Source organism: Heterocephalus glaber, unplaced genomic scaffold (genome assembly GCF_053883595.1).
Source record: "Heterocephalus glaber isolate CG9 unplaced genomic scaffold, H.glaber_assembly_v1.0 deba00001532, whole genome shotgun sequence".
Taxonomy (NCBI): domain Eukaryota; kingdom Metazoa; phylum Chordata; class Mammalia; order Rodentia; family Bathyergidae; genus Heterocephalus; species Heterocephalus glaber.
In genome coordinates, this window is record NW_028258330.1 from 4,229,102 (window position 1) to 4,247,631 (window position 18,530).

Consider the following 18,530-nt stretch of genomic DNA (forward strand, 5'->3'; position numbering starts at 1 on the left):
AGCCAGGTGGTGTGACAAGAGCCAGCCCACTGGGTGAACAAGCGTTGGGGCTCACAGAGGCTTAAGGCATCAGGATGATTTCTCAAGCCCATTAATCTCTGGTGGGACTGCAGGATACAAGTTCAATAAAGCAGGCAAACAACTCCTGAAATAGCCACTACCAACCCTGTTCCACATCATCTCTTTTCTCTGGAAAATGTGCGAGATTAAGGTACACAAGGTTGGAACTGCAAAGATTGAGTGCTTACCATAGCTGCCGGAAATTCCTCCATCAGAAGAAAAAAGATTTCTGATGGCTTTCAGAGTTTGGATCCATCCTGCCCCCTGAGTTTATCTGCCCAGTGGGAAGATGTTGTAGGGGTGGCCAGGAGGTCTCAGGCCAAAACCCCCTCCAAATTCAAGCCTGGGAGAAAGGACTTGGTGAGTAAGGCCTGACTCTGGCCAAATCAGGCCTGAGACTTAATTATGCAAAAGGATCCTTTCCTTCTGAATCACACTTAGGGTTGCACTGTCTGAAGTATGATTCCTTGGGTGGTGCCATGCTGTGCCATTTGGGGGCTTGGAAGAGAGGGACATTCCCAGAGATGGAGTCCTGACTTATTCACTGGGATGTAACAGCATATACATGCCAGGCTTCTCCCGAGAAATGCGACTCAGGTGGACTGTGCTGTGGGGATGCACAGACTCATGGCTGGCGGACACCCCCAAAGTAGCAGAAAGGGGGTGTTTGGCAGGGCATGCAAACTGGCCTTCCAGGTGATCACCAGCCACAGTTTCCTGATTGTTACCAGTCAGAGTTGGAGCCCACGGTGCCCTGGGCCATCTGCATGGGGGCATGCTTCTGTGTCACAGAGCAGGAGACAGGGAGTTTGCACATTGGAGACAGAGAACCCTTCCAATGATGCTGCTTATGAGGAGGAAATATTCGGGACAAGTTGTGCTGCAAACAAGGATAAACAGAGGACAGTGGCACAGCTTGGATTCTGGAGCTGGCCAAATTTGGGTTTGAAGTGTGCAGCAGAAGAAAGAGGGATTTTTGAAGTGATGCTGTCATAGCTAAGTCACTATGGAGCCTGGGTGGGTAAAAGTTCTCCCAAGCCCATCTCTGGCACTGGCTCTGCTAGAGCTACCTCTCTTGCTCTCCCATCTATAAAATGGGGGTAGTAACAGTATTCTCTGCAAGGGTTTCTAGAGAGGATCCCATAAAATAGTGTATGGAAACAACATAGCAACCATGCCCAGAGCCCTTGAAATAGTATAGAAATAATAACTTCTAAAATAATAACTTCTACTGTTCTCATCACTATTCCAATTTTTATTAGTAGTGAAAAATGAGGATACCATCTACTCTCTCTTAATCATGTTCTGATGGTCCTATTTAAACTAAAACCTAAATTTACACATCCATATAGTGATGAGATTCTACACATGGGACCCTGACCACATTGTGCTAGCTGAGAAGAGCATTAATTCGCACCCCAACCCAGGGAGACTGCTGTGCTGGGTACACACTGCCCCGCAGGGCTCCCTCACCTCTTGTCAGCCAAGCTTAGGTATGCTCACAATGGAGCAGCAGATGGGGGACCAAAGGCACCAGGGATATCTGGGAGGGAACCCTCAGAGGCTGAGAACAGACCCTAGGCCTCTAGGCAAGGGCTGGGAACAGAGGGTCTGCATCCCCCAGGGGAGCTGTCACAGGGGTGGAGGCTGAGCCAGGTCTGGGTGGGTGCTGTGGGTTGAGGGCAGGAGCTGTGTAGCAGAGAGCAGTATCCTGATGAGGTAGGATGTGGGGTGTGAGAAAAGTGGGATACTGGAGAGGCCCAGGCAGGAGCCCATCTCCATGAACCCAGGAGCCTTGGGGAGGATGGTCATTACCCAGTGTCCTCTGCATAGGGGTGGAGTAGGGCTTGGGTGCACTTAAGTGTGGATCTCAGCCTTGCTGTTATTCACTTCAAGACCCTGGATAGACTGACTCCCGCCCCCATACCCCCAATTCAGGGGATGAAATCCAGGGCCTTTGCACTGAGCTCCATCCTCAGCCCTTTTTTAGTTTTTATTTTAAGACAGGATCTCTCTAAGTCACTATGTTGCCCAGGCTGGGCTCCAACTTGTGGTCCTCCTGCCTCAGCCTTCCAGAGTGCTCAGATTCCAGATGTGCATCACCATGCCCAGCTTCACCTTTCTGTTTTCATTGTATTTCTTTTTTTTTGGTACCAAGGATCGAACTCGGGTCCTTGGGCTTGCGCAACAGGTGGTGAAACCACTGAGCTAAATCCCCAACCCCATCCTTCTGTTTTAAACTTCACTTTCTCAGCCTTCAGGCTGGGACAAGGATAGCACCCCTCTCTTCGGGATGAGAAAATGAAATGCCCACTTAGCTAGAGTTATGGACATTTCCCTTTTGGTGACAATCTGCTCAGCTTTTTTTGTGAATATATAGACACATGTGAGCATCAGGACAACCCTATTAGGTAGAAAGTACTACTATTCTTAACAGATGAGGAAACTGAGGCACAGTGAGATTATGGAACTTCCACAGTTCATACGGTCAAGATGTAAAGAGGTCAGGATGTCAACATGGGCACTCAAACTACAGAACCATGTAACAGACTTGGCCCAGAGCTTGGACATTTTAATATAAGATGACTAATATTTATAATCTGTCTGCCTAGGGCTAGAATTGGAGCCATACATCTTAAATATTTGCTTCTACTAACACTTGTAGAGTCACATTTCATTAAAATCCATTTTTATTTATGAGGGATGACAGATGCTCAAGATTCTTTTAACTCATCATCAAAGAAGTTAAGAACCTGTATTTTGGCTTGTCTTTGGGACATGCCACTGTAGAGCCGACTCTTCTTTAGTGGCATTGGACATGGGCTTCGAGGCCCTCTGGGGCCTTGCTATGAAGGTGAGAACCCCAAGAAACGGGTTTATCCAAGTCTGGGGGGCGCACTGGGGTCTCATCTAGGCTGGGCTGGGAGGATCTGGAACCAGAGCCCAGGGTAGCATGAGGCTGAGCAGACCAGGGCATTGGGCCTGCTGGCATGAAAGCCATATATCTCCCACATTGACATGGTGAACGGCTTTTCCCAAGGCACTGAGGCTGAGCTAACCCTTCAGGGGTCCCTGTTCCCCCCTCCAGGCAGCATGAGCCAAGCCATAAATGTGCTTCTAAGAAGGAAACCAAACTTCTCCCCGGGGACTGGTCTGAGCCTTGACTGCTGGGTCACCTAACCATGGCCTGGCTACTGCCCTCCATCTCTCCTCCTTGTCCCTGAAGCAGCATCCATGCTCCCAAGAGGAAGGACAGAAGCCATGGGCAGCAGGGACTGAGGATATCACTTCTGGACAGCCCTTATTTACCCAGGACAGCAGGAAGGTGTAGTACCCCTATCCTGTGTGTAAAACATCACAGCATCACGGTGCAGCAGTATCAAGTATCAGAAGGAGCCTCAAAATCCCTTACCCGGACACTACACTCCAATTCCCCCTACAGCCCGTCATCGTCATCTAGGCACATGGCTTGGGATGGAGTCTCAGTTTCTGAAAGGAGACTGAGTCATGGTCTCCACTCAGCGATGCCACCTGGTACCCAAGCTCAGCATTTTCTACCAGAGTTTCCAAAATAAAAAGGCAAGGACAGCCCATGCATGTCGTCTTCCAGGCCAGGGAGAATTGCATGACAATTTGGGGAACCCCTTCCCGGCTCCATGAGATGTGCTCTACACTTTCCCCCAGGGGCCCCTGTGCCCACTGCTCCCCTGGCTTGTATGTGGCCTCGGAGAAGAACCCACATTCTAGACCACCCCGCCTGGCTCTGAATCCCAGCTTTGCTACTCCTGGCTGTGTGATCTGGGGCAAGTTTCTCTCCCTCCTTCTCTGGCTTGCTTTTTCCATCTGTGAAATGAGAAAAATTGTAACTATACCATGGAGTTGATATGAGGATTAAAGAAGTTAATACATACAATGTTATATTAACTGAGTGAGACCCCAGTAAAGATTAGCTGTTAATAGAAAAACCATTTTTAATTTAAAATAAAAATAAATAATAATTGGAAGCAGAAGAAAGAAAGCTGTATATTGATTTTTATAAAGGAAAGAAAAAGATGCTATGGGCCAGGGCACACATGCTTCTAGAAGCTTCATGTTGCATTAATCCAAGACAGAGAAAGAGAGTGGAAAAATAAGGCTTGGTGCATAATGACCAAAACCTGGAAATGATGGAGCCAGGGGTCTGACACTCTACCAGCTGCACCTAGCCCTGGTCTCCCAGCTGCTGGCGACTGCATCAAATGTGCTCATTCTATTTTCCATGCCCTGACTGCTGCCACAATTTCATTTTGTAGAAAAAAGGCTCAAACAAATGAAGCACATGAGGCTGGTTTTCATTCTCATCTCCCAAGGAGTGGCAGCTCATGCATATTCAGGACAGAGAAGGAATGTACCCTCTCTGCCACGTATGAGGTAAATGGCCTCTTTGTTGGGAGACTGGGTCCATCTTCTGGTGCCAGTGAAGACCAGCTATTGGTCCATGAGCTAAATCCTCTTCTTTACCTTCCTTGACAGTCATTCCCATCCCACTGCCCAATGCATTTCCTTCTAGGACTTTTTCAGTGTACCTAATGGCAGGTTGTGACATTCCTCCTTGCATTCATCTAACTACCTAGGCACCAATTAATAGCTTCTGAGCATATGTGCGCCAGGCTTCAGGCACTGTGAGGTCTCTCTGAGTAGATATCCATTCTCCCCTGCCCTGTGCCAAGGGCAGCATATCAGTCAGTCTGTCTCTTATCACAGGCCAACTGAACAGCAATGACTGATACTACTCTTTTATTATCTTCTCTCTCACATTAAGGGTGCATTCAATATGCTTTTTTTATTTTTCACAGCATTTATGTCCAGCTGACACAATATACCTTCTCTTTATCTTACTATACCTCCATGTTGTTATCTCAGTATCCATCCATCCATCCATCCTCCTACCTACCAACCTGTGTATACAACAATCAGTCATACTTATTGAACATTTAACATCCTGGATCCAAATTCTAGAATGTAATTTTTTCACTGGAGTCCTGCTAGTGTCTACAGCAGTGCTTGGTGCGTAGTAGGCACTCACATTTGTTGAATTAAGGATTGGACTTACTGCACAAAGAAGGACCTTAACAAACATTTTCCCCCAGAATACAATGGAGTATTACCCTGAATTTAAATCCACAGCCAACAAAGAGAGAAACCACCTTTCACCGACATTGTGCAAAGACAGTGTGGGGAACTCAGGCTCAGGCGCTGGATCCAGGTTGTGCTGTGGACACCTGGACTGCAGCTGCTTGGACCCACAGAATGGAGATCCTGGAGTGGCCATGTAGATGACAACATGGCGGGTGGGCAGGAGATAAGACCAGGGAGTGCTCCTTCTTGCTGTACACACATGTTCATGACCTGATCGACTTTCCATTCCCTTCATCATGGGAACATTTCCACTGACTCTGGGGTGGAGCTAAAAGGCCATGGCTGGAATTCCTTACCTCCCCTCGTTGGTACATAGGTTCTGCCTGTGCCTGAAGGTTGGAGTCTTTGTGCCCAGTGCTGGGCACAAAGGGGTGCCTGGGTCCACCTTGAGATTTCCACAGAGCTCAGCAAGGATGTTCCAAGCCTGGGCTTTATGGTGGTGAGGAGGTGTCTAGCAGCGAAGGGACAGTGGGGACAATGGTGATGTAGAGGGAGGAGTGATGCATGAGCCATGTGACCTACATTGGCTCCTGGAGATAGGCTTGTGACAGAACTCACAGGTCTGTGCTGTCTTCTGCCTCACTACATCTGTGACCGACACATCAACGAATCTCCATGAGCTTCAGTTTCCTCTTTTGCAGTTTCCTCCCTAGAGAGTTACCTGAGGATCAAGACTGAGTAGTGTATGTAAAGCTGTGAGAACAGTGCTGGGCACAAGATGAGTGCCACAGATGTGTTGGTTAAGGAGAAACATAAATAAAACTGGCATCTGTCAGCCACCCTGGCTTTTGTCCTCACTGAGTTCCTTCCTCAGCTCTAGACTCAGCAGCTCCTCCTGTGAGGTGAGGTGCCTGGGTGTACACAGGCTGGACCACTCCCTGTGTGTCACCAAGGGGTGGCCTGGCTTGGGCTCACTGAGGGCTGAGGGAACATGGTGAGTTTCCACAAGAGCCCTGCTTGCCTGTGAGAGAAGACACCACCAGGACCATTGTGTTCCGGAGGGAAAAGACATTGTTCCTAAAAGACAGGCTCTCTCCTCTGTGGGGGACCTTCAGCTGCAGTGGTTGTGGGGCTAGGGTCACTGTGCTTTGATAGTTGGTGCTAAGGATATAGGCAGTGACTGGAAACTCTTTTTCCAGAAGCAACACAAGGCTTGACAGCACAGAAGCAATGCCCATTCCAGCTGCCAGAGTCTCCTTTTTCTAGGAAGAAGCATCTCAGGTCTCAGTGACTGTCATTCTCGAGTTTGCCAGATACAAGGTAAGTGACTTCTTCATTTTCTTTCCACGACTGGAGTGCTATGGCTGAGACCTCTCTCCAAACCCAAATGTGAGAAACAGCACTAATAAAACATGACCAAGACCACTCTCAGTCATTTCTAATGGCTCTACTTCCTATTGATTTGAAAATAAAAGCAAATTGGACAGAAGGACTCAGAGGAGTGGTTGAGGGTGATGATTTAGAGACTGGACAATGGAGAAGAAGAGGGCAGAAGCCCTGTTAACACACAGGCAAAGACCAGAACAGACATTTTACCTAACAAGATGGCAAACAGGCAGGTGAAAGGATGTACGCCATCATGGCACGTCAAGGAAAAGCATAGTAAAAGTATGACAAGGTGCGACTCATGCTCACTACAGTGGCTAAAACTAAAGCAAAACAGAGCAAAGTAAAACTGACCACACCAAGTGCTCGCTGGTGAGGGTGTCTACAATGGGAATCTCACAGACTGTGGTGGGATGGAAAAGGGCTCAGCCACTTTGAAAAGAGGTTTGGCATTTCTTACAAACATGCCTGACACACAACCCAGTAAGCTCACTGCTAGTTTATTTTCTAAATAAAAGGGGACGGGAGAAGAAAAGGAAATAAAAAAGAAAAAGAAGAGAGAGCTTATGTTCACACAGAGACCTACAGGAGATCTGCATGCATTTTACTACCTGTGTGACACTGGCCCAAGGGAATGCAGCCATCAAGGAACCTGATACCGCAATGGCTTCACCCTTTCATTTATCTTTGCTTCCAGTAAGAATAAGGGACAAAAAGCCATGCATTCAGGGTAGAACTGATCAAAGTCTTATCACTGGGAGAAGAAAGAAATGGGTGGGTTATTCCCGATTAACCTAAGGACTTGGGTAACTAGTTCCTTCACCAGAAATCTTGGTCAGAGGGCCTCAGTTGGCCCATGCTCATTTTTATTTGCTGACGCTAAGTGGAAGTTGGCAAGTGCTGTGGGCGAGGAGATGTTCTCTTCCTCTTTGTTGACCAGCATGGTATGTATTCATTACGTATTCATGAGGCCTAAAACAGCCACAGCCATGTTCTGCTGCAAAAGAAAACTAGCCTGAGGAGGACAGAGGCGACAAGACAATAACAATGGTGCCAAAGCCCTGATCAAATCAGAGCTGATGTTCACGTTGCTCTGTATTTTTCAATGACATCAAAAAATCTGCTACATATGAGAAGCCAGTTAGAGCTGGGGTGTTTTGTTACCTGAAACTGAACTAATCTAGATGTGAATCTGAGATTGGATCTAATTTCAAGAGATAGTTCAAAGAGGCAGAACGAGCCAGGAACAAATTCTGTGAGCCAATGTCAAAGCTATCAGAGATCTTGGATAAAGATGCAGAGGTGATCTAAATGGAGCAGGGCAGAGCCAGGTGGTGACCTAAATGGAACTCCAGGCCTGGGAATAGCAGTGTCTGTGGGGAAGACCAGGTTTGGGGCCCTGATGGAACATGACCTTGGGGGAGGGGTGGGAAGAGCAAAGGGACAGCAAGGAGATTGCTTCGACGGCCAGCTGGAGGGCTCGGCATGGAGAGAGGACTATTCATGGTGCAGTGCCAGGCAGACCTGACCCTGTACCACATACCCGCTTTCACTCACTCAGGGCCATGGGTCAGAGCATCCTGCATTCTGGAGGAGGCCTGTCTCGCACCTGGTCCTGAGTCTTTTGCTGGGCACTCATTCTCCTGCACACCCACCTTGCCTATACAGAGGAGGGTGGGCCTGCAACCCAGACTTTTAGGATTGGTCCCTGTTGTGCTGTGGTTTTCAGCCTTGCCTTCTTCAGTCTCCAGCCTTCTTGGAATCTGAGTGACTTCCAGGATTGGGATGCCCTAGGTGATGTGCTGGGTTTACTCTGGGAAGCAGCAGGCCAGGAGTTGAGGTGTTCAAGGCAACGTTGAGTAGTATGTGGTTCCCTGCTCTGCTCAACTCTTCCATCTGTTTGGCAGCAGCCAAAGCCCGCAGTGGGAGATGCCATCTGATGAGAAAAGAAGGTCCCAGATGCTCCATGGCTGGGCTAAGTGTTCGCATCTCATGGATCTTGGGTCACTACCATCTTGCTGACATGTCTGTTCCAGATCCCATACTCCAAACTTCTAAAGAACAATAAAGTCTCAGGCTAATCATAAGAATGCAATACTTACATCTGGGGACTTGTTAAGTCATAGGTTCCCCATTTGGAAAGCATTCATCTCAACTCTAGCCTTCCATCTCCATAGACCTCCATCCACCTCTGGCCCCCAGAATCCATCTCCTTGCTTGTTAGTAAGGATAATACTCCCTTAAAACTCAGCAGGTGTATTTCTACAAATATTTATAGAGTATCAACTGTGGTGTCTCACATGGGAGAAGCTTACTAAACAGTACCTGGATTTTTTGTTTGTTTGTTGAGACATGGTCTCATTATGCAGTTCAGGCTGGCCTTGAACTCACTGTGTAGCCCAGATTGGCTTCGAACTCAGGGTGATCCTCCTGCCTTCCAAGTGCTTGGATTACAGGCATGTGCAACTACACCCGGCTGGTAGCTGTTATTTTTGTTTGTTTGTTTGTTTGTTTTTGGTACCAGGGATCAAACTCTGGACCTTGCGCTTGCAAGGCAGGCAGTGGAACCACTGAGCTATATCCCTGGCTGGTAGCTGTTATTTTTAACACCAGAGGTAATTCTCTAAATCCAAGATGTTCTGGCACCAGACTCTTGTTTGCCTCGTATTAATGTTTATGGCTCCTCCATTGGGGTTGAACATGAGACCCAATGGGTGACTAATTTTAAAGACTTGCTCTTGAGTTTGTAGTGAATACTTTATGGGTCCACTCCTAATTCCTCACCTTTACCATTTCAGGGCCTTTCAATGGCCTATCCCTATCTCACTCTGCCAGAGGTTTTCTCTGGGCCCTAAAGTCTACCCTGCCTGTTTCCAGCAAGTTAGAATGCTGGGGAAATCACATTCCTTAAGAGGAGTCCTTAATCAATGGGTGATGGAAGTCAGTGGCTCCCCAGCCTGTATGTGAGATCACATACACACCCATGAGCCACAGCATCGCCCAGGTACCACAGATGAATTAAGTCCCAGTTGTGATACTTTATTTGTTGACACACTTGTCTTAGCTGCCTTCTCTTCCCTACCGCACTTCCTCCATGCTCAGGGCATTTCCTGGGACCTCCTTTCAGTTAACAACTTGTACTTGAGCCCTTGCTGAGAGTCTCCTTGTGGGAAAACCCAAAGGAAGGCAAGTTCCAGCTCAGATGTGCAGCCCCTGGGTGCTGCTGCAGCGCAGACAGAATGCTCCTGGCAAACTCAGCTGAGATGAGCCAGCCCTTGCCAAAGAACATCAGGCATGTGAGGAGGCAGCCAGGGCTGCTGTGTGAATGCTCGATAATAAACTGGAGCCATCTGCCCGCCTGTAATAACTGGAATAGGAAAGGCCTAATCTGGGATGCAGTTAAACTGTTTACTCTCTGTTTGTGGTTATGTATTTAAAGCTTAGCATGCTCAGAATGGTCGATTTAAATTTATAAGCACATTGTTTTATGAAATTGGCATGAAGTCATTTCAGCGAAATATGCAGACTACATGAGTAGGTTTCATGGAGAGCTTGGCGTTTTTCTCTGTGTTGCTTTTATTATTTGTTCTTAAATAAAGAAAACTGGTAGGACCACAGCCCTGTATGTCTTGCCAGGTTGCCAAGAACCACTCTAAGCCACCTTCTAAGAAGCAATTTCCTTTTTGTCCCATAAAATTCCCCAAAGCACCCTAGGCAAACGCTGAAGTACTGGGTATGTTTGCAAACTGCAAATACAGCAGACATTTAATTACACTGAATTCATCAAAACCCTAATTGAGACAGGAGCTCAAACCTTGTAGCTTAATTACTTTAATTTCAGATGGGCGCCAGACTTTGTCCTGCACTGCCCTTTATGTCGAAATGCAGTAGAGAGAGCACCCCCCCCCCCCCGGGTGCTTCCCTGGAATTCTCCCAGCCAAATGAAAGTGCAGATCAACATAAATAATAATGCTGAGTGAGACCCATGACTGGATTTATTTATCACTTCGATTCCCAATTTTCATCCTTGCTGTAACATTCCACATCCCAGCCCCATCAGGGAGGGCTTTTCAACATGCAAGGCCAGCTTTCATTTCTTTGATTTTTCTTTTCTATACACGGATCAGACAGCACAGAAACAGGGACCAGTCCACTGGGCTAGTCCTCTAAACACCTCATTTTGATTTCCATTTAGGAGGGCTTCTTCCTCATCTTTCCTGTCTGTCCTACCCTGTGTCTTGTGGGAACCGGGGACACCCCTGTGTGTCAGATACTCTCACCAATGGTGGTCAGAGTACCACAGGGAGCTAGGGTAGAATTTGGTGGTGAGAACCCCAGGGACCGGCATCCTGAGAGTTGATGCAGGATCTGATTTGTACTGGCCCACCATGGGCCACATGCAGCTTATGCCCCCACCACGCTAGGTCTCAACCCTATGGCAATGCTAGGGAAATGGGGCACCGACCTGATCCTACAGAGGAGAAACCCAGGCTGAGAGCTGAAGTAGCTTCTTCCAAGTCCCTCTGCTGGCAAAGGGCAGAGGCAGGATTCCACCCCAGGCCAGTCTGATTCCCCAGCCCATGTTCCTTCCAACACATCATTTTGCTTCCTCTGCAAAGACTTTAAGGATACTACAAAACCCTGAAAAGTAGAAGCAGAAGGCCTCAGAAATCTCCAAGCAGGCAGGCATGGGATCAGGAAAGTCATAAGAAAGACCAGGCACCAGAATCCTGAGGCTGCTTCTCATAGCACCCTCAAGACCACTTCTTTCTATAGTCCTTCAGGTCTTGAGATAAGCCAGCAGAGCTCTTCTGGAGAGGTCAAGTGACAGAAAGCAGTCTTTGCTAAAGTTCAAGTCCAGCAGCTGTATGCCCTGATGTGGGTGGTGTTCTTATCAGGCAGTGATGACTGCACTGCTGCTGATTCCAAATCACATGCCAACTCAGGCTGCTTCCTCAGAAATTCCTCCTGTGACGCTGATAAGACACTGCCCAACCATTGGTTTCCTTTCTTTGTATTATCTCGCCCCTTTTGGGCTTGCTGTTGAATCAAGCTTCAGGTGCCAATGACTAATGAACTAACAACAACATTAATAATGGCCAGCCTAATAATCATACTGGTAATGGTGACAATGCTAATTAAGAGAGTGCTAAGAGCAACAGCCCAGGTGTGACATTCATCTCAGAAAAGTGGTGAGGAGAGGCAGGCAGAGGGGAGCCAAGAGCCTACAAACAGTGCTGAAAGCAAAGGCAGAGTCAGGTTTTTAGTGCTAACCACATATGGAGTGTGATCGAAAAATATGGTGAATATTTACTTTTAAAAAAATCACGGGAACAGACACATTGCCACGAATCCCCCTCAAAATCCTCCCCTTCACTATGAACACACTTATGCCATTGTTCTTTTCTTTTCTTTTTGAGACAGGGTCTCACTTTATTGTTCAGGCTGGCCCTGAATTCACTAGGTAGTCCAAGCTGGCCTTGAACTGGGGCAATTCTTCTGCCTCAGCCTCCTGAGTGCTTAGATTACAGGCATGCACCACCATGCCTGGCTTATCCCATGGTTCTTGTCACTTTGGAGCACTTATGGAAGTCTTCTTTTATGAGTATCTTTAGTTACACTGTCATAGTTGTCACTACATCCTGAATCCATTTAAAGTGTTTACTTTTCACGGTCATTTTTACTTTGGAGAGGAGGCAGAAATTGCACAGCTCCAGATCCAATGAATAAGGTGAATGAGGACGCAGCATCGTGTTGTTATGAGCCTGCCTTTTTGTTGAACGGCATTTGGCAGCAGCATTCACTGTATTTTTGATCACATTTTGTAGACACTCAGAAAAGAGAACTTCCAGAACTGCTGCTGAAAATGGCAAGAACCATGGGATAAGTTTGTGCATAGTGAGGGAGAGTATTCCGCGGAAGGAAGTTAATGGTCATGTGCCTTTTCCTATAATAAATTTTAAAATTTAATTTAATTATCCTGATATTCTCACAGAAGAATGTGAGCCCACAAATCTAGACAACAGATCACTGAACAAAAAGGATTGGAAAATAGAAAATGTTCAGCCTAGAGAGTCGGGCAGAGCTTCATCATCATGAACAGAAACATCTTCCCAGGACCCTCTCACCAGAAGGACCCAGTCCACCTGGGGACCTGAAGTGGATTCCTGACCAGATCAACGTGTCCCTCCACCTGTTGCCTGGAAGCAGCTCACACACCAGGCTGCCCAGACCAACCAGTGGGCATGGAGCTGGTGGCTGTGGGCAAGAGCTGTGTTCCAGAGCACACTCTGTGTGAAGACCCTGGGGCCCACCTCAGAGAGATGGGGTGCTGGCAGTGGAGGAGCCATGGCCACACAGGAGCATGTCTAGCCCTTTGCCTTGAACAGCAATAACCAGCAGGATGCTGCACCCACCACATGGAGGCTGCTGACCAAGTGTTAGGCTCGCCAGGCTCCTCACTATCACAGGTAGAGTCACCTCCGCCAACTTCTAGGAATTGCCTTTTCTAGAGGACACTGAGTCTTGGGTGTTTGGACAGAGACTCAGGACTGCACTGTTCTGAGTAAATCCCTCTGAGAAAACTAGCACTCCAGACAACTGCAAACTCACACCCTCTTCACAGCTGCTGTAACACCTTGTGCCCCTGGCTCAGCCTCACACCTTGGTGATTTTGGGTAAATCCCCACAACTTCCCCAAACAGACACCCGAAATCATTAAGGATTTAGACCCCAGAACACCCCCGGCAGTGGAACAGTCTCCTTAGGAAAACTGCAGGCCTGCAACGCCCACCCCCCAACTTCCCCAGCAAGCTCAAGCAAACACAGAAATAAAATCTTCCATCCCTGTGGGATGAAAGTTCGCATCCTAAACTGATGGCTGCAAATGGCTTTTAGCAAAAATGTCTGTCTCTTTTCCTGTCTTTCTCTCTCATTTATTTTATTTCCTCTGTGGCAAAACCATTCTAAAATTGTTTTAGGTCATTCTAGTGCGGATCAGTATCACACAAAATGAGCCTGACACTTTCAAATCTGTAACCCATAACTTTCTGGTTGGTTAATTATTTATGTGGACCTGGGAATTCTCCATTCCACCAACCTGGAGAACAGATATGGTGGCTGGATGGTTTCTAGTTAAAGCTGGTCCAGCCTCCTAGGGGTGAGATCCCAACTGCTGGGCCCTGATGGGAGTTGTGCTCCAGCAGGACGACCCTCTGCCTCAGACCAGGAGGAGCTAGTGGTCTTACCTGCCCTGCAAAGAGCCCACAGACACCAATGATGCACAGGATATTGAACACAGCGGAGCCCACGATGGTGCCCACGCCCACGTCGCCCTTGGTGATGAAGACACCTGGAACATAGATGCAATGTCAGCCTACTGTGGTGGCTGCTCTGTCTCCTGGGGGCCCAGGGGATGCTTCATGTGTGCCACTGTTCCCAGGTCTACAGGGGTCCTTCATGCATGGTAAACCACCCCTATAATAAAACAGTGGCCCTGGGAGAGGCTGATGTCCTGTAGGGACCCTTGACTCTCATTTCCTATAGAAGCAGACAGTCCTGGTCAGGGGACAATCTGTCCTCAGAGCTCTTTTCTCTCAGACAGGGAGAGGTTGAGCGGTCCCCAGCTCATCACCTACCTATGACCGATGTGAACAGCTCCGGGGCTGAGCTGCCTGCCGCCATGAATGTGGCTCCTGCCACATCTTCACTGAGGTGCAGACGCTGCAGAGGAGCAAAGACAGACACAGGTGAGGAGGATTCACCTGGAGACAGAGCTGACCATGACCCCGCCCTGAGAAGGGGAGTAGGGGGCCTGGGCTCCATGTTATAGAGCTCAGTGCTTCTCCAGGGAACCTCAGGCCCTCACCAGTTAGAGGTCCCCAAAACACTTCAAGGTCCCCAACTCCAATACCCCCAGGGCCACTGGATGACAGGGAGGCAAGGAGCAGTGGTATGAGACCACATAGACAGTGGGCTCAAGGCCCTAGTGGGGCCTCCTTCCTGCCTTCCTGCTGCCTGTGCTCTGATTTCAAAGGAGGTGCCAACAATCCAGATCTGCCTGCAGAGTATCCTGAATTATTTGGAATAATTCAATGAGCCTGGGCTGAGTGAGGCCTCATGGTGACCAGTGGAGGCTTTGGGGTGTCTCTGAGGTCACCCTACTGAGTTCCCCAGCCCTGTCCTGGATCTTCACACACTGGGTGGCAGAGTGGCCTGGGGACCTGGGATGGAGTAGGAAAGGGTGAGAGAGGTCACACAGGGGACCCTCCAGGTCACTGTGGTTGTTACACCAATAGGGGATTTGCAAAAAGACAAGGTGAATACACACTGGGGGCTGGGCAGTTTCTCTGTCCTCCATTACGGCCTGGGAAGTAGCCAATTCCCTCTTGCAGGCCCAGAGAAGACACTGCCAGTCTGGTGGACACGGTTCCTCTTTCCAGCTGCTCAGGTACAGTCAGGGCTCAGCCACAGTGGGAGCAGCTGGCACTGCTGACAGATGGTGGCAGGAACCCAAACGAGTGATTTGATATGGAATCCTGAGTCCCTTGGCTGTGGCCTGGACAGCAGAATTTCCCAGGAGGAGCTCAGGAGACCCCAACATGGGGTCCATTCTGAAAGATGCGGCTGTGAGGGATACTGGGCATCCAGTCTCACTGGGTCAGGAGACCTGCAGAAGGGCCCTGTTTCCCTCTCCATCCAACTGATTTCTTCTTGCTCCAGATCTCCATCCATTCCCCGCTCCCGGTCCTAATGGTTCCAGCCCCAGCAACAGCTTACTGCACTCAGAATCACCGGGTAGGGGGTCTTCTTGTCTTGAGACTTCTAACCACCATGACACAATCATGGCAAGTCTTCCCAGCTCCCTCCTAAGCAGGGAATAGTTCCTGACATCCAGGGCTCCCCAAGGGGGATGCTTGCCCCTGATCTCCTCTTCTTGATTCGGGGCTCAGATTCTCTGACCAAATACCCTTTCTTCAGATGCTTTGCCAGCATGACCTTCAGTCCAAGCACTGCTCTTCCAGCCCACACCGGGCCCCCGGGAGGCAGACTCCATCTCACTCTGCACTTTGCAGTTCCCACCATTTCATTCTCCCACCATGTGCAGTCAGCCTTCAGTATGGAGGGGGCTGGTTCCAGGAATCCTATGGATGCCCTAATCTGCATGTGCCCAAATTACTACCATAACATGGTGTAGTATCTGCATGTAACCTACACATATCCTCTTGTATACTGTACATCGTCTCTGGATTTCCTACAATTCCTAACCCAGTGTAAATGCTATGTGAATAACTATTCCTGTATTGTTTAGGGAATTATGACTAGACAAAGTCCATACATACACAGAACAGTGTACTTTTAAAGAACATTTTCCATCTGTGATTGCAGGCGTGGGTGCAGAGCACGTGGATGTTCGGGCTGACTGCATCCTTCTCCAGCTGCTCTGTGGGCTACAACCTTGGTGGGGTGGGGGCAAGGACCATGCTGTACTCTGTCTCACTCCCCAGCACTTGTGTAGCACATGGCCCAGGTGGAGTGCGGCTCAGTGCTTTCTGTAAATGGGATGGGCCACGTCCTATGTCCATTGTCATCTTTCACTGCTTGGAAAATCATGCTGTTGCCCTGGAAACCTCCCTGAAGCTTCCTTCCCTCTCTATCCAACTTCATCTTTCCTTCATAAGCCTCTGCCCAGCCTGAAGCTGCTACCTCCCATCCTTAGGAGTTTCAAGCGCTTCTTCTTCCTGATTGGTGCCCATGCTGCTGTCCCGAAAGTGCCCCTCTCCCTCCTTTGCTTCAGGGCAGCCGAATCCATCTGTTTACCTCACAGGATTTCTCTGGACACCTTCACATGTTCTGCAATGTGACCTGGCTGTGCAAACCTAGGGACTGCCATTTCACACAAAGGAAAGGGGGAATTCAACCAACTTCAGATGGAAAATATTCAGAAAAAATTTGAGTCTACACTTAACATGTTCAGATTCTTTCTGGTTATTTTGAACAATAACAATATAGCAGGACATACCCACCACACTGTATTCAGTATTATAGGTCACCTAGAGAGATTCAGTGTGCACAGGAGGGTATGTGCAAGTCATGTCCAATTACCACAGTCATGTCCATGGTAATTGCTTTAGACTAATGAGCCTCTACCTCCAGCTATGAAAGGTGATTTGGAAAAGGAATCTGCATTACTCAACAGTTGTTCTCAAGCAATTACTATGGTCATTTTATATAAGGGACTTGAGTACTTGAACGTTTTGGCATCAACAAGGGCCCTGGAACTAATGGTTCATGGACACTCAGGGACACCTGCATTTCAGAGTCACAACAGACCCCAATTACAGGTGCTGAACACTTCCTCCCCCGTGACACATGATGACCCTGATCCTAGGCTGAATCACTGTGACAGGGGCTTCCACACCTGTAGATAGTGTATCTCAGACACCACCTCACATTCCCTATCCTACAGTCACCACACAGAGGGTCTCACTCCCATGAACTCTTTGGGGTTATCATGCAATGATTATTTATTTATATGCATAGAAAACCAACACCTTCCAGGGTGCAGGAAGAGCTGCGTAAGTCAATAAGTTAACTGTGGCTTCCAGACCAGCAGCCTCAGCATCACCTAGGAACTTAGAGGAATCACAAACCCTGGCCCTTCTCTGTGGTCACCCCAGATCTGCAAAATTGGAGGGGGAGAGAGGAGGGCCTTGAGGTTTGAAGATCACTGGCATAAGACATTGGGGTTCAGGTGGGAAAATGTGTCTGGGAAAACTCTTCTGAACACTAAGATTCTGAATTATAAATACATAAATCAAATGCAAAGCTTGTACATAAAGGAAAGCACATTTCAGAACCTACAAAGAGATGAAAGAGGCAGGAGAATGAGAGAGCTCTGCATAGGCTGAATATTTTTCGATGAAAGGGACTGAAGTGCTGTTCAGCCCTGCATTCGCTGGAATGATATGTCACAGAGAAGCAGACACTCTCCTCACCTCTGTGCTCAAGTTTCTCATCTCAGTGTCTTCTGGGCTTTCCCATGGGACATTTCTGTGATACAGAGGAAGCTGGCTGGGAGGTGTGGGTAAACGAGGGTCTCACCCTAGCATCCCACGGGTCACTGAAGGAGGGTTGTGGGGGCAGAAGGAAACAGAGGAAGAAGGTGGAAGACATAAGAAAGGAAGGGCAGGACAAGGAGGAAAAGAAAGCAGGGAAGCAGAACACAAGTACAGTGGGGCCTCTATCTCTGAGAGTGCTGAACCTGCATGTTCCACCAAAGGTGAATGGAAAATATTTGAAAAATAACTGCATATGTACTGAACATGTATAGATTTTTATTTTGTCATTAGTCCTTAGACAACACAGTACAGGGCCGGGGATGTAGCTCAGTGTTTAAGCATTTCACTTAGTATGTACAAGGCCCTGGGTTCTAATCCTCAGCACCACAAAAGGAAAATAGAACTATCTATGTAGCATTTCCACTCTATTGGTATAAGTAACCTGGAGGTGATTTAAAGTGCACAGGAGGATATGTGTAGGTTGTTTGCAGGTACTACACCATCTTATACATGGGACTTAGATGTCCATGGACTATGGTACCCCATAAAGGGTCCTGGAACCAAGTGCCCAAGGGCCCATGGAGCAGCATCACTTATGGCTGGATATAGTGGGGAAGGCTGGCCTGCAGGTCTACGTCCAGCCATCCACTGGCATCATAAAACTCTAAGTGGACAGAGGCAGCTTTGGAGCTGAGATCATCTTTCTCTCTCAGTGTGCAGATGCCTGGTGGCTAAGACACCCCAAGACCTTGTAGAAGCAGCTGAACCTACAAGAGCACAGAATGTGAGGAGCTTACCTCACAGATCTTTTCCAAGGAGGGAACAAAGAAGTCATCACACACAATGGCCAGGGCGTAGAACATGTACATGGCCTGGAAGACAGGAGGGAAGAGTTAGTTAGACTCA

The 18,530-nt window shown here is 48.2% G+C and overlaps 1 protein-coding gene across 3 annotated transcripts in view; it reads right to left on the reverse strand.

Moving 5' to 3' along the window:
• Slc24a3 (solute carrier family 24 member 3) overlaps positions 1-18,530 on the reverse strand; it is a 487,613-nt gene that overhangs the window by 104,698 nt on the left and 364,385 nt on the right. For all 3 annotated transcript variants that reach the window (XM_004840887.4, XM_087188635.1, XM_087188636.1), the window contains 3 exons: positions 18,422-18,496; positions 14,202-14,286; positions 13,812-13,915 (listed from right to left, as the gene is read on the reverse strand). In XM_004840887.4, coding sequence (XP_004840944.1) covers positions 13,812-13,915; positions 14,202-14,286; positions 18,422-18,496 — 264 coding nt within the window. The remainder of the gene's footprint in view (positions 1-13,811; positions 13,916-14,201; positions 14,287-18,421; positions 18,497-18,530) is intronic.